The sequence below is a fragment of the Marmota marmota genome, unplaced genomic scaffold, assembly GCF_001458135.2.
Source record: "Marmota marmota marmota unplaced genomic scaffold, marMar, whole genome shotgun sequence".
In the NCBI taxonomy this organism is placed as follows: domain Eukaryota; kingdom Metazoa; phylum Chordata; class Mammalia; order Rodentia; family Sciuridae; genus Marmota; species Marmota marmota.
Genome location: NW_026000075.1, coordinates 14,202,640 through 14,224,271, shown reverse-complemented (window position 1 = coordinate 14,224,271; position 21,632 = coordinate 14,202,640). Strand labels below are relative to the sequence as shown.

General features: G+C 41.7%; 1 protein-coding gene across 1 annotated transcript; it reads left to right on the top strand.

Annotated features, from left to right (window-relative positions):
- The first annotated feature begins 9,152 nt into the window (after nt 1-9,152).
- LOC107149533 (palmitoyltransferase ZDHHC19-like) lies at nt 9,153-10,993 on the top strand. The gene is made up of 3 exons (XM_015494320.1): nt 9,153-9,327; nt 9,845-9,984; nt 10,739-10,993. The coding sequence occupies exons 1-3, from the start codon at nt 9,153-9,155 to the stop codon at nt 10,991-10,993; spliced, it is 570 nt and encodes a 189-aa protein (XP_015349806.1).
- The last annotated feature ends 10,639 nt before the right edge of the window (nt 10,994-21,632 follow it).

The following is a 21,632-nucleotide window of genomic DNA, read 5'->3' as shown; positions in this document are numbered from 1 at the left end:
CCGCTCCCTCCCTTCGGGGAGGCAGTGCTAGGCTCGATTGGACACACGCTTTGTCCGTCCGACCCCGGGCCGCGCCTTCCCTCCCAGATCGGGGCCGGCTCAGGGCTCCGTGGGCCGCGCGATTGCCTGGCGCCGGGGTGCGCCCACGTGGAGCCCGGGCGGGTCGGGGAGAGGTGGAGGAGCGGGAGACTCTAGGTGGGCGGGGGACAAGTCTGGGCCTGAAACTGGGTGAGGTTCCGTGTGCGTGCGTCTGTGTGTGTGTGTGTGTGTGTGTGTGTGCGTGCGCGGGCGGGGGGCGCTCTTGGAAGGCACGTGGGGAGTAGTACAGTATTTGCACAGATGAAGACGTGGATGGCAGAAACCGCGTGCACCCTGCTGAGTACTCCCTCCACTTTTTTTCTTTCACTCTTCTGTGTGATGCGGCAGCCACAGAGGATAGCCACAAAGTCAGCACAGTCTCCTTAGTTGAACAGGAGATGCCCTGTGGACTGTCTTGCCCCATCCAATTTACTAACCAAGACGCTTGCGTGGTCACAGATGGTATGACAGGAGTTGGGAGACTTTAAGCTTGCTAGACTAGTACTGCTCAACTGTCCACGTGGGGTGGGGAAATCAATTTGCTGTTGGCAGAGAAAAAGACATGATCTCATGTATTTCCCCTGGCTGCAAATAGAATAATTTAAAAACAAATCTTACAGGCTGAAATGAGTTTGCATTCTTTTTGTCATATGTATTTGTTTTATTGGTGGCAAAAAGTACATCAGTTACATTTGCAAATTACATTTTAAAGGCCAACAACAGTTCCCTTTGTCAAAAGGAAAATAAAATAAAATAAATGTATAATTCCAAATCGCGGCAGAGAAATCAATAGTGCGTTCTTTTTATGTACTTGGAGGGGGGATTTACTTTACGCATAAATGATCATTATTTCTTCTCTTGATCAGAATTCTAAGGTAAGTAAATTATTTTTCAAATGCCACAATAATGTGGTGCATAATTTTTATGTATTCTAACTGAACTTTAGTTGTCACCATCAATAATGGGGAGTGCTCAGGATAGGAGTAGATCTATTTAGCCAATACAATCTAAACATAGTCCCTGTTGCTGAATTTTTTAGGTGGACTCTGAAATTATAAGTTGCCAAGAGCCATAAAAGTGAACCAATTTACAACCAAGCTAGCCTGTGACATTTATACTACTGCAGAGATTAAATGTGCCTGATATGTCCTTTTTGCTAATGAAGAATAACACATTATATTGTTCAAAATGCTTTCACTTACAAGTACACTGTCTTACTTATTAAAACAGGGTATTGAACATGTTGCTAAATAAGCCATATTTTACCAAAGTGACTGATAGCATTAGAAACTTCCAGGTCTTGCAGAAAGGTAGTTGCTCAGCAAGACTGGAATCTAGATCAGCATCCTCCTCTTTCCATCTCTCTTCTATAGAAACCAAGTTCACATTCTTTTTAAACATGTAATGTTAAGAAATTGTATTTGGTTCATTATGATGAGAAGTACCTAATTTGAGAAGAAAATGGTCTAAAGTATTTTTGGAGTCTTGTTCTGTGTAAATAGTATGTGACTTTACGTGCTATTTGACACTTTAAATTTCCCTCTTTCTGTTTTAGACATTGAGACTGGTTAATTACTGGGATCCCTGTAGAATTCCTCATACCTAAAAATTCCTTCTGTTTTTCAGTGTAAAAGTTGCTATACAAATATCCATAACACTACCCAAACTGCTTTGGAGGGCTTAATTAAGTTTATAATAATTATTCTGGCCTACACTTGAATTGAAAATTTTCTTGGCCACAAAAGGAAAAGAAATTTTACAGAGCATTGGCAAACTATTGCTCATCTATCACTCAGTATGCAGTATTTAGTTGTATTTCGGGATCTTTGGGAAATTCTTATGCTTCTTGAATACATGATTATTCATTTTAAACTTCTGATTGCTTCATATCTAATTCCAGACTCTAAAGGTATTCTTTGCCTAAAGCTCATGTCTGACTTTACAGAATATAATGAATGTAGACTATAAAACACAACTCAATATTTTAGTCATAAAATTTGAAATGGAGAAAAAATTATTATCTGAACTTATCCATTATTTCAAATTCAAGAAGAGTGTGTAGGGGCTGGGGTTGTGGCTCAGCGGTAGAGCACTCGCCTAGCACAAGAAAGGCCCTGGGTTCGATCTTCAGCACCACATAAAAATAAATAAATGAAGATATTGTGTCCAACTAAAATATAAATTTTTTTTTAAAAAGAAGAGTGTGTAAAAGTACATAAAATCACTAATGGCAGTGTCTTTAAAATGTTACATTTCCAAGGTGAAGTATTCTGCTAGTCTCTTGAAGATATCACTACAGAGTTGAATAGCTAACACAAAGGAATCCAGGATCTATTATTGAATTTACATAACATTGCCTTTGAGTAGAGCTTTTAATATATGAGCTACTTATACTGCTCTTGGAAGGTCTATTGTTACTTTTATTTTTTGTTTCCTTATTATTTTAAAAAAATATTATATTTCTACATGAATATAATTTGACACAGTTAAAAATATATGCTTAATATTTGAAAATTGTAAACCCTGAGGAATTTTACTGACATTACTTTATTTCTAATAGGAAGAAATTAAAGAGACTCAAAACCTTATATTCAAGAAGGGCTAAGTTAACATTTGGGAACTTTAGCATTCTCTCTGGCTTAAGAGAATTTGTCATTTTAAACAAATATGTTCATTTTCAAATTGGGGGAGATTGAGAAAAATAAAGTTGGGAAAGAAAATGGATGTATACTTTAAAATAAAAAGATGGTTCTAAATTAATAATGTTTGGGATCATAGAGTAAATAATTTCCATTGTCTGAAATTTTTATTTAAATCTCTTTACTACAAATGGAATTCAGTATTTTAATTTGCAAAGGAAATCAACACCTAAAACAGATGAATACGGGAAATTTAAAAATGGCTTTTTAAAGTAAAAAAAGTCAAGGATCATATATTTTTTCTCACGTGAAAGCTAGAGAGATAAAGGGGGGAAGGGGTGGGGTGCGGGGGGCACAGACAGCATATCATGAATAAAAAGGAGACCAGGGAGTAGATGAAGGAGACCAGAAGGGATTGGAAGGGAGAGAAAGGAGGGTACCAGTCTGTGTCCTTGCATGAATATGTAACAACAAACATTACCAGCATGTATAATTATCATGCACCAAATAAAAAATAAATAAAACAGCTTGCTAGTATCAATGAACAATTGTTTCAACCTTTTAATAATTACAGAAATCGTGTATCTTTCATCCTTTACAAGACTTCCACTCTATTTAAAATTGTCTTTTTGCCACTTCATCCACTTGTTGTCATCTAATTAACACACTTGCTTTGCTGCTTGCCACCTTTACCAGGAACCTTCAGCAGGTAATGGAAGCTACATTCAAGGTATTCTGTGTTTTTGAGGATTGTGTAAGAGATGTGTTATAACTCCTTTTTCACAGGATGTTGCTCAGGACCTGATGGTAATTGTCAGCAGATTAGCCAAGAAAAAAAAGTAGCTGGTGGCTAAAAGCATGGCTGGGTAGCTGCACTCCACTCACTGTTTCTGGGTGCCTTGCTGTGGTCTGTTACTAACCTCTACCTTTGCAGCTTTCAGCTATTTAAGGAGTCAGGCAAAGGTAAAGAGGGAGGTAGATGATGACCTTTCATAAGTAAAAAAAAAAAAAAAAAGGCTGTGAACATTTCTAAAGCACAGTACTTTGGTAATGGAGAAAATTATTTAGGATGCCCTACTGCCACAAGATATATAACCTGACTGAAGAAGCAGGAACTATTGTTTCAAATTTCTTGGACAATATTTGACAATATTCTAAAACGGGACCATCAAGCACACCCTAAATTCTGAAATTCAAGACAGCACATGAAATTATGAGTTTATTGCTTAGTGCTTATAATAATTAGTATATAATGAGCTAACTAGCACAGTACTTTTAGGGGGGAAGTTTAGTTTTATAGAACTTTAGAATGTACAGAAGGGAACCATCTATGAGCCTCAGAAGTAAACTTTCAAAGTCTTCCAATGGCTCATTTGGCTTTTCACTATAGCACAGCTTTTAGTAACTCAGAGACAACAGAGACCACAGGAAATATCAGTATCCAGGAAAACATAAAACATAATCTGTGTGTGTGTGTGTGTGTGTGTGTGTGTGTGTGTAGCTAGGAATTGGACCCTGGGCCTCTTGCATGCTAGGCAAGCATTCTACCATTGAGCTGCATTACCAGCCTCAAAACATAATATTTTTAATGTCCCCCCTCCACACACATACTCAGATGTAGGTTGTTGGATTTCTTTGTCTGAAGGATACACTTGGCTTTTCTGTGACTTTTATAAAACTGGTACAATTTCTTCCATATTTTTACTGGTGCATTATGGTTGTACATAATGGTGGGATTTGTTGTTAAATATGTGTACATGCACACAATATAACATAATTTGGCCAATATTATTTCTTTCCCTCCCCATTGGTATTATAATTTTAATGTTATATGATAAATATTAATGATTAATGTTATATGATATATAGTTAATTGTCATGAGACATAACTGGTCATATTTCTGATGTATCCAATGCTAACTCTTGAGTAAGATAGTCACCATTTATTTTAAAATCTATTCCTAAAGGAAATAATAATCTGTTTCATAAGTATTCTTTTTAAAAAAAATTCATTAGTTGTAGATGAACACAATACCTTTATTTTATTTATTTAATGTGGTTCTAAGGATTGAACCCAGTGCCTCACATGTGCTAGGCAAAGCACTCTACCACTGAAGCACAACCCCAGCCCCCATAAGCATTCTTTATGCTATATTTTCCAAGAATATTTTAAGTCATAACAAAGGAGTTATCAATAGCATTACTTAAAAATAAAATAACTTGTCTAATAAAATATAATAAGAATCAAGTTATTACAATATTAAATTCAGCCCAAATTAAAATTATGAGATAGAAACAATATCTGGGATCACACTGCTGTTTCCCATTTTATTCTGTAATTCCACTCTTCAACCCCTGGAAACAATATTTTAGTAACCGCTTTTAATTTTCCAGAGCTTTCACAATGACAATGCCCTTCTCTCACAGCCTCACTTCACCCACATGCATACACACTGGACTTTCCTTCTCGAAGACAAAGTAGGCTAATCTAAAATAACCCTTTGGCAAAACTCCCATCACTGTCAGTTTCTTTTCTTGAAATAACTGTTAGGAAAGCAAATTGGATATGTTAATTAATAGGAAGATATTTTAAATGAATTATTAATTTATTTTTCCTTCTGAGCAAAGACTATGGATCTAAAGGGTTGTTTTTTTTTTTTAAGTATTTTTTTTAGTTGTCAATGGACTTTTTTTTTTTTTTTTTTTTTAATGTGGTGCTGAGAATTGAACCCAGTGACTCACACATGCTAGGCAAGTGCTCTTCCATTGAGCTACAACCCCAGCCCTGGATCTCAAGGTTTGGCTTTTCATTATCTGATCCTTGATGCTTCAGCCCAATTATAAAAGGGCATTTAATACATGATGTGAGCTGGCATGGTGGCGAGCGCCTGTAATACCAGTAGCTTGGTAGGTTGAGACAGGAAGATAGTGAGTTCAAAGCCTGCCTCAGTAAAAGCGAGGTGCTAGGCAACTCAGTGAGACCCTGTCTCTAAATAAAATGTAAAATAGGACTGGTGATGTGGCTCAGTGGTGGAGTGCCTCTGAGTTCAATCCCCAGTATCCTCCACCCCCCAAAAAACAGATGTCTTGATATGCATAGTGTCATAGTACAAAGCCCATTTGAGTCACAAACTATCTGTGAGGTCAAGAGGAAGTGAATGCCAGGGGTGTGGCACATATCTGTAATCCCAGTGACTCAGGAGGCTGAGGCAGAAGGATCACAAATTGAAAGCTGGTCTCTTCATCTCAGCATGGCCCTAAGCAATGTAACGAAACCCTGTTTCAAAATAAAAAGTAAAAAGGGCTGGAGATATGGCTCAGTGATTAAGTGCCTCTGGGTTCAATCCTGAGTAAGTGAGTAACGGTTAGGACCATTAGTTCTTTCATCTGTAAAAGGGAAAGGATAATCACATTTGTCCTGTCTGGTTCACAGGAAATCTGTTCACAGGGCTCAAGAGAGAAGTGAAACTTTAGACTTTCAAATGAAATGAATGTACTTGATGTTGTCTATATGCTTTGAAAAATGACATATGATTTTTTAATTAAGCTTCAGCTACCCAACTTAAAATGATAATTTTCCTATTATAATTATTAATGGAGAATTTTAATTGTTGAGTAGGAGTATGTTATGACTTCAAAACAAAGGGATATATGTGTGTGTGAGTGTGTGTGTGTGTGTGTGTGTGAGAGAGAGAGAGAGAGAGAGAGAGAGAGAGACTTTCCTTGAAGCCCAACTTCTAATTCTTGGGTTACCATTTGCAGACTAATGTTTTCAATACACTTTAAATCTCAGTTTAAAAAAAAAATAGTTACCACATACAAGGCACAGTGCAGGGACAAAAGTGCAGGTGGCGGATGCAGGGATGAAGGCACCAGTGATCCTTGATGCAAAGAGCATGCAGATTTGGTACTTGTTTAAAAGCTGTATTGAAGCTGTGGTTGGAAATTTAATTGCACACAGAGCGGGCAAAACAGGGAAGGAAGATGCCTTCTTATGCAATCATGGGAGAACCTGGCTTTAGTAGAATCAGTTAAAGCTGGGAATTATAAAACTGATGCATAGTCACCTTAAAACCTCAAAGTGTACTTTGATTAAATTGTCTTTTAATGTAGCACCAGTGTTTTTGGTTGTTGTTAGAGGTTGGTTGGTTGTTTTTGGCTGCTGTTGGTTAGAGCTCAGCTTTAGCTTTGCCTTTTTTTTTTTTTAAGATGGACACAATATCCTTATTTTATTTATTTTTATGGGGGTGCTGAGGGTCAAACCTAGTGCCTTATGCATGCATGTGAGGCAAACGCTGTACCACTGAACTACAACCCCAGCCCTCAGCTTTGCCTTTTAAGCCACAGAGCATCATCATTTACAGATTTCAGTCAGACCATCAGTGAGAGGTGCATGGTAAGGTAATCTCAAAGTAAAATACAATTAGCTTTTGAGGATTCTTTTTTTTTTGGTCTTATTTTTCACCTAATTTGACTGTAATTTTTATTTAAGCCACCAAGCTCTATGAAGCGTTCCCAAAGCACTCTCTTAATTTTCATAGAAACAACTCTTTTTTTTTAATCCACTCTCATATTTCTAAGTTTACATAATATTTGATTAAGTTGCATAATTAAAATAGCAAATACAATCTGTTTTTAGAAAAAATGCTTGTTTCTACTAAGCATACAGATCAGTAGACATGCAAGGCTTAATACAGATTAGTTTCTGTGCCATGAGTTCTCAGCCCTGGGAGATGAAGGAGAGAGGCAAGTGGTATCTGTCTGACAGCTTGACTTTAAGGAGAGGAGAACCATACCCAACTCAGTGAGTTGGTTAAGTGGAACTAAGTTCTTCTACCACACATTGAAATTACTAGTGAGGTAAAAGGAGAAATCAAGGAATCGGAGTCCAGAAAAGGGGAGAGAAATTACCAGAAAACCAAAGGAACTGAGAAGAGAATGCTTTAGAAGAATGGGGAGTGTTACTGACTGGACTAAACAGAAGGCAAGGAAGAAAAGCCTAAAAAAGGCCATGCAGTTAACAGCAGGGGCAGAGGTAGAAGATCGCAATCAGTTGGGAAATAAATAGGTAAGAGGTAAATAAGTGAAGAGCCACATTCAGGATGGACTCTGCTTTTGACGACGTGTTTAGCTGAGAAGGGAGATAAAACCAGGTGTGGCTTCAGGAAGAAACTTGTTGAAAGAAGGTTTATTTGAGGGGTTTTGTTTCAGTTTTGGTTTTTGGCTTTTTGGTGTGGCACATATTTATTAGTGCTTGAAAGGGGAGTGGGATTGATGTAAGATGTAAGGTGCTATATTTAAACATAGATTCTAAGAAGCAAAGAAGGCTACGTTTTAGACATTAGCATGTATGGAACATTATTTCTTAAGGCAATACCCTCTTTTAGTTCATTTTCCATATGAGAGGCTTCATAAGTTATTGAATAAATCCTTTCAAGGGTTATTTGAAAGAAGAAAATCGAAGAAATTGCCTGGCAAATTGAACAAGAAACTTGTTTGAAGGACGAAGGTCTTATAAGCTTCTATGTATTCACAACAATAAACAAGACAGCAAAACCTTATTTTGTAAACAATTAGCAAAAAGCAATTATATTTCAGCCAGTCTCTGAAAAGCATGAAGACGGTTAACTCATAATCTTATCAGTGAAAAACAGATCAAGTTTATCAATATAAGAAGTTTAGGAAGATTTGTAGGTCCATGAGATCAGACTCAAATTAACTCAGGATATATTTGTGACTCTAGAGTCCTTTGTGATCATAATTATTAGGCACTCCCACACAAGAATCCTTCCTTTTATAACCTCCAACATCATAAGAGCAGGATGTCCCTGTTCACAACATGTATATATGGGGGTGAGGAAAGGTTGCTCTCAGAAGTCACTGGAAGCAGACAGAGCTCTCATTCTGGAATCTCTGTGATGTCACACTTGATACTCTTTCCTTCCCTGCTGTTGTCATGGCACTCTGGGTGTCAACTCAGAAGAAGTCATTGGTGGCTTCATTTTGCTCAGAAGAGGAGGCCTAGTCATGGCATTCTCCAATGACTTGAAGCCCCCCACCAATGTCCAGTTGGACATGCTTGGATTATCCCCAGTCTTTTTGCTACTTTCAATGAGGTGTTGCTGCTGAATGTCATGCTGTGTTCTCTGACTTTTCGTGAGTCTCCCTGCAAGCTGTCAGGTTTCTTACAAAGAGATAGAAGGGAAAATAGTCAGTGATAGTGCAGAGGCAGGGAAGTGGAGAGAGAGGATCAGGAGGGGAAGAAGGATATATAGTTAGAAGCACAGAGGTCTAGAGTGCCTGCTGCATTTAGGGAACTGTGGGAGGCTGGTAATGCTGGTGACATTTGGTGGTTTCTCCACGGTCTGTGTCTAACCTGGATATTTAGATATGTCCTTGTGGTCTGTAAGTCCAACCTCAGGTGAGCCAGTTCTCATGGGGAGCTCTGGGTTGCCCCAGACTAGAACTGAGTCTGCCTCTGATTTAAGATGCAGGTGGTTTGCTCTGAATGGGGAGTGGGGCTTTGCCCAGGTTATTGCCTTCCTCTTTCTGGTCACCTTTGGCAGCCTGGTGTCCCTGAACTTCTCTAACCCAGGTATCTTACACCGAGGTAAGGCCTCAGACCCCTGGGAGAAGGAGGTGGCAACCCAAGTGCTGAGGCCTACAGGGGTGATTTCTAAAGTGCTGGTCCCATCTATGGCTCAGGATCCCTTCTCCCCATGTCATCATCACTTAGGCCCTGGCACTTTATTTCCCAAGCCATGGAGGTGAGAAGAAACAGGATCCTGGAGGTTTTCCAGTTGCTTTAGAAGGGAGGACTGGCAGAGAGGCCAGCAGGTTCTTCCAAACCACACAGTTCCCGCTTTCTCCTTCTCATTTCACACCCAACTTCAAGCACTGATCACTATTCCAAAGTGGGGAGCCCTATAGAGAGCTCTTGTGGCTGGAAACCCTCTTATCTTGGACTGCCAGCCCATGGGATTGGACAGCTTGCTCAACAGGGACTGGGATTCCACTGCCCACCTCCTCCCCACCCTTCTTGTTGCCCAGTGATGCTATGGGGCTGTCCTGAGTAGCCACATGATGGAAAGGCCTTCTTCCACTGCCCAAACCTCTTCCCATGCCAGGCTCCCTTGAGCAGGACCCTGAGGCAGCATACATCGCGTGGATATATCAAAAGGCTTTTTGGATACCCTGGTGTCCCCATTGCTCCTTCCACTGCCCACCCAGGACCTTCCACTGTGAATATTGTAACATCTGTATGGAGGTGATACTCTTCTTCCCTGTCCACTCACTAACCCATCAAGGGGCACCTGGCCAATACTGGGAACCTGACAGCATAAGTGGGCCAGGAGTGGGTAAGAGACCATCTTTCCACACTGCTAAAAGTGGCTCCCAGCCACTCTCGGTTGCTTATGTTTCTTATCACCTCTGTATCTGCACCTGGCCTGAGAGTCTGGCCCTGTTTGCACAGGTGCTGACATGCAAAAGACTATCACATCTGTACGGAGCCTGGTGGAGTCAGGGGGAGTAAAGGCAGCACCTGTCCCATCCGCTGGTTTGCTGATACTAGATACCCAGACCCTTAGGCCAGCTGCTGCTGTGTTCCTGGGGGTCTTTGCCTGTCTTCCTCTGGGTGTCCAAGTGGGAGTCTTTCCTGGTTTCTGAGTGCTCCTCTCTCATGTGCACACCCTGCATGGGTTTCCAAATGAAGAAGGCTGGCTGGGCCAGGGAGTTCTTTCCATGCTTATCTAGAATCTGAGAAAACAGAGGCCCAGAGTTATTCTATATCCTGCTCTGAGTGACACCAGGAGAATCTAGTCCCTAAAGACCTCATTCATGTGAGATGACCTGATGAGCCATGGAGTCCTAACTGTGCTCTAACAGTGGAAATGCCAGGTTCACCCTGATATGGGAGCCCACACGTAGGCCTAGAGGGCCACTTTGGTGGAAGCCTGAGCATTTGAAGGTGATGGAGGCCAGGCCAGATAGACCCTCGAGGCCTGCCTCCTCTCCCCTAGGAGTTTGACCACCACTGTATGTGGGTGAACCACTATGTGGGGCACTGTAATAGCCAGCTGTTCCTGCTGCTACTTGAGTCCCTTTGCCTTTACCTGGGTGCCGTGCTGGTGAGGTGCATCATGTTCTTGGTGTGCACCAGAGAGATGCCATTCTTCTTGGACAAAGCCATGGCATATCCACACAGTCCCAAGGGCACAGATGGTAACAGCAGGGGTTGTGGGGAGGAAGGGGCAGAGAGCCAAGGGGTGGTATAAGTGGGGGTGGGGGATGTTGTGGGTGCAATAGAGGGAAAAGCCTCTTGGGAGGACCTATCAATGACATGTTGAAGGTGAGTCGGGTCAGGGAGATGGGGGGGTGGGTAGGATGGACTGTGCAGTTAAGAATCTAGTGGGTCATAGAGAAGGGTAATGAAGGTTGAAAAGGGACAGGAAGGAGGACAGCGTGGTAGAGTGAGGTTTCCCTTGGTTTTACTGGACTAACAGTCCAGTCCAGGGAGGAAGAGTAGGTGGCAGGTCCAGTAAGAGTGGAGTCGTGTCAAGGAGCGGGTCCAGGGAGGAACTGTCCCCAGGCTTGACTTCTTAGCCAACTCACAGCTTCATAGTGGCTCTCCCTGCCACCTGCACCCTGCTGCCACTCATCTTGGGGCTCCTGAGCCAGGCTGTAGTAGTGAGCACCGTCACGCGCCCCTATGAGGGCCTAGATTCTCAACTAGACAGGTAAGTGGGGCCCAGTGCCTGTGCTGGGATACCTGGTTGTGCACCTCTGCCACCTGGCACTTTCTGTGTCTTCTCCACTGCCGTTGGCCCTGATTGTGCCTCATTAGTCCTTCCAGACCCACCTTAAGATGCAGCTCAGATCGCTCCTCCCCCTGGAGCTCACTGGTCATTCTCCTTCCTAGGTGTATTGCTTCCAGAGCCTACTGTGTGCTGGGCTATGTGTTATTTGAGGGATGGGTATAGAGGTGAGTAAGTACATCCCGCACTTGTGTTGATAAGCATCCTTCAGTCAGAATATCACCAAGCAGACACCCAGGAGCACTCTGAGGGGGGTGTCAGTCCTCAGTAGTGTAACAGACTGGAAGAAACTGAGAGTTTGGCAAGGCCCACACTGTAGCCATTCTAGAGATCTAGGTATGATTGTGGAGAGGCAGAGGACAGGAGGGCATTGCCTATGAGAGAGACACCTGTGCAAAAGGCACTGAAACTCAAAAGAAGGATGATATTGGAATGATAAAGATATGGCTCTAATTTAAGATTAAGGTGGCATGGGCGATGAAGTTGACCCTGTGGGGATCAAGATTAACAAGGCCCAGAAAGTCAACTATAGAATTTAATTTGGATGAAATAAAAACCTGGGAGCCATGTAGGATTTTTTTTAAAGTCATTTATTGAGGCATATTTATACACAGTAAAATTCACCCTATTTGGTCTATGGTCAAGGATTTTGACAAATGGATACTGTCCTGCGCTCTCAACCATGATCAAGGCTAGACCAATTTCACTACTCCAAAAAATCCTTTCATCATCTTCTGTTGTCAATTTCTCTCCCTACATTCTTCTGGTTTTCTTTCTCCAGAATCTGTATAAAGGGAGTCTTTGCCTATTTAGCCTGGCTGCATTCATTTAGTACAATGCATTTGGGATTCATCCTTGTATTGCTCCTATCAGTTCTTTATTTCCTTTTATTGCTATAGAGTATTATATGAATGCCCTACACATTATTTATCCATTTGCCAATTGAAGGGTTTTTACACTGTGTCTAGTTTTTCTGCAGTGTCTCTGTTTTGTTTTGTTTGTACCAGGGATTGAACCCAGGGATGCTTAACTGCAAAGCTACATCCCTGACCTCCCTATACCCACCTTTTTAAAATTAGTTTTTTCTTTTTCAATCAGGGTTTCACTAAGTTGCTGAGGGACTTGCTAAGTTATTGAGGCTGGCTTTGAACTTGCAGTCCTCCAGTCTCAGCCTCCCTTACACTGGGATTCAGGTGTGGGTCACTATGTAACATAGTTTTTGACATTTATAAATAAAGCTGCCACCAACATTAGTGTGCAGGCATGTGAACATAAATTTTCATTTCTATTGGGTCAATTCTTAGGTGTGGCATTGCTGAGTCATAAAGCAACCATGTGTGGAACTTTATAGGAAATTGCTGTTTGTCTTCCAAAATACTGTAACATTCCTAATTTCTACCAGCAATGCATGAGAATTCCAGTTGCTTCACATCCCTACCACAGTTGACACTGTCATTTGTTGTTATTTTATTTTGTAATTTCATTGTAACCTGGCTAATATATGAGTATTGGCATTTTATTAAGGCTTCCGTTTGTGTTTTCCTAATGAGTAATGACGTTGGGCATATTTTCAAGCCTTCTTGGCCATTGGTATGTCTTTGGTAAAGTTTTGGTAGAAGTTCTTAGTTTTGTTCTTTTTCCAACACTGGTGATTGAATCAGGGGTGCTCTACTGCTGAGTAGTGTTGCTCATTGTACGTGGAAAATCATGTCCTCTGTGAAAAACTGTTTTATCACCTCCTTTCCAATCTGTGTGTCTTTATTTCTTTTTCTTTTCAGTGTTGACTAGGAATGATAGGAGTGGGCATCTTTGCCCTGGGATTCCTTTAGTATGACAATCACTTGACTAAAGGGTCTTTCAGGAAGTCTGTAGGCAGCTTCAGTGGGGGAGGGGGAGGCTGCAGACCCTGAGACAGCTGAACAGACAGAGGAGCCTCTCTGCTCATCACCTCCCATCCTTTTAGTCACCACCTCTCCACTGCCATATCTGGTCCCCCTCCCACCTGTGACTCCTGTGCTTGGCCCTTATCCATCAGCCCTGTGGTCTGCCTGTCTTCTCCTCTCTCCAGCTTCACTCCATCATTGAGTTTGCCTGGCAGCCTTTTCCCTTCCCCCATCCTGTGGTTCTTCCAGCCCCAGATTAGGCCATAAGCCATTGCCCTTCCTCCTCTGCTCAGAATGAGGCCCTCTAAGTCCAGGATCCCTAGTCTCAAGGGCCCTAAGTGTGGCCTGCCCTCTGGGATTCACCAGACAGGGCTCCTTTCCATTAGTTGCAGCACCCACTTCAGGCACTGATTACATGCTCCAACTTTCATTCCCTCCTCACTCCGTTCCCTGACTGCAACTCCTCCTGGAGCCACTTGTTTGTTGCTTGGTAGCAAGGACTCTGGAGCCAGACCACAGAAGTCTAAATCACAGCTCTACAACATACCAGCAGACAGACCTTGTGTATGCTACTTAGCCACTTGATCACTCTGTTTTCCTATCTGTAAAAGAGGGAAGCATGGGTTAATTCACAAACAACACACAGAACAGTGGCTTGGACCATAAAGTGCCCTATGTGCTGCTGTTACTATTATTACCATTGCTTCTCATGGATATTAACACATTTCTCCTCATTTTAAAAGCCAAGCAAGCCTCACCCTAATATCTGCTGTTGTACTCTCTGTGTTTTACTCCTTGAAAGAGTTGACCCTGCTCACTAAGCTCCACCCTTCATTTCCTGGCCCACAACAGCCCAGCCCCAGCCCTTGTTGTCACCATGATGCTCTCATCAATGGCCAAAACCAGCAGACATTCTTTAGACTACTCTCTCTGAATTGAACACAGCCTCTGAAACCAGAAGTAGCTGAAATAACCCTCTTTTGTTTCTTATTGTGTAATTCTCTGGGCTTCTCCTCTGCATGTTCCTGGGTGCTGTGAACTGAATTGCCTAAGCACCAAACTACACCCTGAGTGACCTTTGTGCTTGACCTTTACTGTTTAGTTTACTTCAACCCAGATTTTCCTGGGCCGTGATATTCTCTCTCTGCACTAACCTGGCCAGTTTCCACAGAGCTCAGGGCCTTGTGTTGCTGCTGCCCTCGCCAACCTGAAAGTAGGCTGGCTGTGCTGTTTACAGTGTGCTTTAACCCCCATGCAGTGACTGGGCTTTATGTTTTTGCTACTGGGTATTGAACCCTCAGGCCTTTAAGCACCAAGCTACACCCCAGTCCCTTTTTTTTATATTTTGAAACATGTTCTCACTAAGTGGCTCTGGCTGGTCTCTACCTTGCCATCCTCCTGCTTCAGTCCTCCTAGTTGCTGGGATCTTGCACAACCATGCCTGGCTTGACTGAGGCATCTTTGATGCCCTGAAATATTTCTGGTGGGGCATATGAGTGGTAGAGCATATGCTTAGCATATGTATGGCTCTGAGTTCTTCAATCCTCAGCACACAAAGAAAATGAATTTGAATAAATGAGTGAAACAACAAACAAAAGAATCAATATGTGGGAATAGAAGAAAAGAGAGAAAGGAATAGCAAGAAGCCTGATGCCCTGATCTCTCTGGGATAAGGGAAGAAGGAGAGGCAGCAGGAAGTTGGGCAGAAGATGGGGCAAGAAGATGATTCCATCTTATTTTGGTTCTGTGAGGTGTGAAGGCATTTGATACGCAGAATTGGAGCAGGAGCCCCAGAAGTAGAGCCACTGAGAGAAGCTGGTCTGGGTTCTTCAGAGCTGCTGGATTGTATTTGTGTCTGATAGGGTTCCATGTGAGCAAAGGAAGGAATTCAAATTTACTGCTCAGCTCTTTTAAACATTTTTTAAATTATCATTCCTTTAAGGATTTTTTCTATACCTTATGTGCAACCAACATTTTCTATATTTTTTAAACATCTAATCAAAAACTCTTTCTCCAAATTTAAAAATTCTGCAAGTTTTTTAATACTCTGCTGTTAATTAATTTTTTCTGATAGTATGGATTGAACTCAGGGATGCTGCATTGAACCACTGAAGCTGCATCCCTAATCCTTGGTATATTTTATTTTGAGATAGGCCCTCACTAAGGGCCTTGCTAAGTTGCTGAGACTGGCCTTGAACTTGCAATCCTCCTGCCTCAGCCTCCCAAGTCACTGGGATTTCAGGCATGCACCACTGCTCCTTGCAGAATACTAGTTTCTTATGTGCTGTGAACACATTAAAGGAGGCAGAGCCTCCTAGTGCACAATGGTTCATTTGCTTTTTGAACATGGTGAGATATTCCAGGGCTGCCCTGATGTGGAATCCTAGTTCCTTCTAGTGGAGAATAGTGGTGAAGATCAAAGTCTTTATGCTTTGGCCATGGGAGAGTTTAGGGTGGAGAGAGATATTGCTGGGCCACTTCCCATGATGAGAGAATATTCACTAGCTAAAGCTATTGAAGCTGTGGTGAGACTCAGTATGGTCTGGTGCAGAGGAATGGGTGAGGTGGATGAATGGAGTGAGTGAAGGAGAAAGTTTAATACAGCAAAGAAGAAGCCAGTCAATGTGTCCAGGGCAGTGACCTTTGAGCTTGACCTTTACTGTTTAGTTTACTTCAACCCAGATTTTCCTGGGCCATGTGATTTTTGACTAGGACAATATGTTTGAGCATTTCCACTGTCACTGCTCTCCTAGATAGTGAAATGAAGGCACATATTAGGGAAAATGAGAGGTGAGAAAGTGAAGGGAAGCAGGGTTGGTGTCTTTGGAGCAGTTGTGAAGCAGCATAAGGAAGAGCTTATAAGATATCTGGAAGGATGTGATGGGAGGACATGTATGGCCAGTGGAGACAGAGTATGGTGATGAGGGAACCCTGAGAAGGCAGGAGAAGGTGCAGTGTCAGCACTATCTGGAGAGAGCTGCTCACAAGTGGCTTGAGGGAGGACACACTTCCTAGGAGTCCTGGAAGGCTGGAGGCCTAGGGCCATTTGGGTTTCCCTGTCCTTGGAGTCTTACTCCAGGCCTGGGTTGAGCCCTGAACAATTTAAGGAGGGTCACTAGGAGATTGCCTTCCCAGTCTGCTGGTTCTGAGCTCCTTTCTCCATCCCCATCTCCCTCCAGGGACAATTCCTTCAAGGGGACAACCCCTTCGATCAGGGCAGTGCCAGGAACTGTTAGATCACCCGCTGTGCACCCCTGGAAACAAATTGAGTTGGTAAACCAGAGGCTTAAAGTGGTGGACCCTGGGGCTGGTGGTGTGGGGTAAAACTGGATCTTCTTCCCTGATCCCTTACCCCAGCTCCCAGGTGTTGAGAGCCACAGCCGAAGGGGCCCCAGCAAACTTCCAGCTGCCAACTGATTGGCTCCTCTGTGGTGATGCTCATTGGGCTGTTTCCCTGCCCTTTCAGACCATGGAGCTGCTCATTGGGGGACTTTTTTTGGCTCCGCCCCTGCAACCCAGCCAATCGGCCTCAAGAGCAGGAGGAGTGGGGGAGGTGGAGAGGCTGGTGGGAAGCTGTTGGTGGCATTTGGGCTCTGAGGGTTTTTCCTGAGGAGCTGTTTTGTTTGGCGTGTGTGGTTCTAAAAATAAAGTTCCTTTCTTTTGACAAGTGGCTCCTGAATTGTGCCCAGCCAGACTGCGGCATTTGGTGGCTCGCACGGGGAACGACTGAGGGTAAGTGATAAGGTAAACTGCTTGCCCCTGAGGGCAGGGCGAGAGGATGGGTAGCCATTTTAAGATTCTTCTTTTGTTTTGCTTCACTTTTGTTTTAAGTTGCCTGTCCCTGGAGATGTGTATGATGGAAGAAAAACCACTCACATCTGAGGAACAGATAGGGAGAAAGGACGGATGGACATTTCAGGAGGATAGAAAGGCTATAATGATTTTTTGTTGTTCCAATTTTGTTTCACTCTGTTTCAGTTTTGTTTGGCATTATCTTCTTGGGTTGTATTATAGTTATAGTAGAAAAATTCAAGTAAAAGAGAAGGTCTCTCGAGCTAGTCAGACAGAGAAAAAAATTCAAGTAAAAAAGAAGGCCTCTCGAGCTAGTCAGAGGAAAAAAAGTCAAGTAAAAGAGAAGGCCTCTCGAGCTAGTCAGACAGAGGAAAAAATTCAAGTAAAAGAGAAGGTCTCTTAAACTAGTCAGACAGGAAAAAATTCAAGTAAAAGAGAAGGCCTCTCAAGCTAGTCAGACAGAGAAAGAAAGTGTAAAACAGAAAAAGCCATCAGGGGGAAAGTTACAACAGGAGACTGCTACTAACACCTTTCTATCACCAGAGGACGTAAGTGTCCAACTAACAAGGCCACCTCCATATGCTGGGAGGTCCCCAACCCCCGCAGTTGATAGTTGGGATCCTGAGACAAGATCTCAAATATTAACATGCCCTGTATTTGAGGCAGGAGGGCAGCGATTTTACCAAGTTTTAAATTTCAAAACAGTGAAGCAGCTAAAAGAGGCTGTAACAACCTATGGTCCTCAAGCACCCTTCACTGTAAGCATGGTCGAATCCATTAACAACTTGAACATGACGCCAGCAGATTGGGCTAATATGTGTAAAGCTGTGCTAAATGGAGGACAATACCTGTTATGGAAGGTTGCCAATGAGGAATTTTGCAAGGAGACGGCTAGGCGAAATGCAGCAGCTGGTTATCCTCAGAGAAATCTAGATATGTTGTTAGGAAAGGGACCTTATGAGGATCAGCAGCAACAAATTGCATATGATCCTGGTGTATACGCACAAATTGCTGCAGATGCAATTAAGGCATGGAAGACTTTACAAGGACATGGAGGTTTACAAGGTCAATTATCTAAGGTAATACAAGGAGCTAATGAACCTTATGCTGAATTTGTAGATAGGCTTATTCAAACAGCTACCAGAGTTTTTGGGAATACAGAACAAGCAATGCCATTACTAAAACACCTGGCTTATGAGCAAGCGAATCGTTGGTGCAGAGATATCATTAGACCATGGAAACATGAAGATTTAAACACATATATTAAATTATGTAGAGACATTAATGAACAAGAGCAAGTCGTGGCAGCTGCAGTAAAACAGGCTTTAGATGCCAGAGACATTAATGAACAAGGGCAAATTGTGGCAGCTGCAGTAAAACAGGCTTTAGATGCCAGGCCAAGAACATGCTACAATTGTGAACAAACAGGACATTTTAAAAGGAATTGCCCCATTGGAGGAGGGTTTAACAAAACTAGGTATCAAAGGAGTAGAATACCAGGTATTTGCCCACGATGCCGTAGAGGGAGACATTGGGCTAATGAATGCCGTTCTCAAACCACCATAGAGGGTACTCCATTATCAAAAAACGAACAAGGACCAGGTGTTTATCCACGATATCGTGGAGAAAGGCATCGGGCTCCATTGCCAAAAAATGGACAGGGGGGCCCAATGCTCCGGGGCCCAAAACCACAAATATACGGAGCACTGGAGGAACCCAGCAACCCCATCAGGGTAGTGCCCAGGACACATTGTCCATCAGATCCCTCATCAGACAAACCAGAGGGAGCGCAGGGTTGGACATCTGCGCCTCCGCCAGAGCAGTACTAACTCCAGAGATGGGAGTTCAAATCATTCCCACAGGGGTGAAAGGACCTCTTCCCAAAGGAACAGTAGGCTTATTATTGGGACGCAGCTCTTCTACTCTAAAAGGACTTATGATAAGTCCTGGGGTAATTGATCCCGATTATGAAGGTGAAATAAAAATTATAGCCAGTTCTCCAAAGGGTATATCAGTAATTTCACCAGGAGATAGAATAGCACAGTTACTAATAATACCCAGCCTACATGATAAATTTTCCAGTCGTACTGTAGAAAGAGGTTCCAAGGGATTAGGCTCCACAGGTGTAGATTGGGCTATGCTTTCTTTAAATTTAGATTCTCGCCCCATGCTAAAACTAAATATTCAAGGACATGAATTTAATGGGCTACTGGATACAGGTGCAGACCTTAGCATCATCTCTCGTCAAGAATGGCCAAAACATTGGCCATTACAACAAGCCACTCAAACGCTTCGAGGCCTAGGAGTGGCGACTAATCCCCATAGAAGTGCAATGGTATTAGATTGGAAGGATCCTGAAGGATGTGAAGGAACTATACAGCCATATGTATTGGATCATCTTCCCGTAAATTTATGGGGACGAGATGTCCTAGATCAATTAGGTTTGACATTAACAAATAACATCAACCAAAATGCACCCACTATTATGACTAGACAAGGTTTTAGGAAAGGAAAAAGATTAGAAAAACAAGAACAAGGTATAGCAGCACCAATACAAATAGATCAAGGAACAGACAGACATGGGTTGGATTTTCAGAAAGGGCCACTGAGACAATAAAAATTACTTGGAAATCAGAAAGACCAGTATGGGTTCCTCAGTGGCCCCTGACTAAAGAAAAGATACAAGCAGCCCATGACCTGGTCAAACAACAATTAGCAGAAGGACATATACAACCTTCTGTATCTCCCCATAATACTCCCATTTTTGTCATCAAAAAGAAATCTGGTAAATGGAGATTATTGCAAGATTTAAGAGCCATTAATAATGAGATGGTTATTATGGGACCTGCTCAATCAGGGATTCCTCAATTGTCTGCTTTGCCAAAAACCTGGTATGTTTTAGTTATAGATATTAAAGATTGTTTTTTTTCAATTCCAATTCATCCTGAGGATAGTCCACGTTTTGCATTTACTATCCCTGCACTGAATCATGAAGGTCCTGATCAGAGATATGAATGGAAAGTACTCCCTCAAGGGATGGCTAACAGCCCAACTATGTGTCAAATTTATGTTAACAAAGTAATCCAGCCACTTAGAAATCAAAATCCTGAACTACAAATATTTCACTATATGGATGATGTATTATTAGCACACAAAGATAAAAACACATTGCTAGAATGTTATGCCACACTTACAAACTTATTAAAAAATTATAATCTAGAGATAGCAATAGATAAAGTACAATTAAATTTTCCAATTAATTATTTAGGAGTTCTATTATCCTCAACCATGGTCCGTCCACCAAAAATTCAAATACGAGTAGATCAACTCAAATCACTTAATGACTTTCAAAAGTTATTAGGAGACATAAATTGGATAAGGCCTTATTTAGGTATACCAACAGGAGAGTTGGGACCTTTATTTGATATCCTAAAAGGTCCATCAGATCCAAATTCACCCCGAATGTTAACGCCTGAAGCAAGAAAGGCATTAAAAATCATTGAAACATATATGGAAAATATGCATTTGGATAGAATTGATATAAGTTTGCCTTTATTATTTATTGTACTACCAACAAAAAATATTCCTACAGGAGTATTTTGGCAAGAAGGTCCATTATTATGGATACATTTATCTTATTCTCCTAACACTATTCTTACTAGGTATCCTGAGGCTGTAGGACAATTAATACTCAAAGGAATAAAAGCAGCAAAGGGAGTGTTTGGAATTTCTCCCAATAAAATTATTACTCCATATACTATGAATCAAATTGATGAGTTAGCTAATGAGTTAAATACTTGGGCAATAATCATGTGCAAATCTAATGTTTCATTTGATAACCACTTACCATCTAATCCTTTATTGTCTTTTTGGTCATTGCATCCTGTAATTTTTCCAAAAATGACAAGAAAAACACCTATCATGAATGCTCCAAATATATTCACTGATGGGTCAAATAATGGTACAGCAGCAGTAGTTACCCCTGATCAAACTTTTACATTTTTAGTACCCAAACAATCAGCTCAAAAGGTAGAGCTTAATGCAGTTTTACAAGCTTTTGTGATGTTTAAAGATTCTGTATTTAATTTATTTTCTGATAGTCAGTATGTAGTTAATGCTATAGTATCTCTTGAAGATGCTGGTAGGATTTCCCCTTCTTCTACTGTTTTCTCTTTGCTTTCCACTATACAAAGTCTAATCTGGGACAGAAAAGATCCATTCTTTATAGGACATATCAGGGCACATACAGGATTGCCTGGAGCCCTTAGTTTGGGCAATGATTTAGCAGATAAAACTACACATGACATACATATTTTCTCTACACTAGAAGAAGCTATAAATTTTCATAAAAAGTTCCATGTCAATGCTAATACTTTACAAAAGCGTTTTAAAATAACTAAGGAACAAGCTAGACAAATAATAAA

What these genes read in the sequence shown, in the direction of transcription:
- LOC107149533 (XM_015494320.1), top strand. Translation starts at nt 9,153, where the DNA reads ATGGGGAGCTCTGGGTTGCCCCAGACTAGAACTGAGTCTGCCTCTGAT. An exon ending in CCCAGGTATCTTACACCGAG is followed by an intron (nt 9,328 to 9,844) that starts GTAAGGCCTCAG and finishes TTCCCATGCCAG; the next exon opens with GCTCCCTTGAGCAGGACCCT. An exon ending in ATTGTAACATCTGTATGGAG is followed by an intron (nt 9,985 to 10,738) that starts GTGATACTCTTC and finishes CCTCTCCCCTAG; the next exon opens with GAGTTTGACCACCACTGTAT.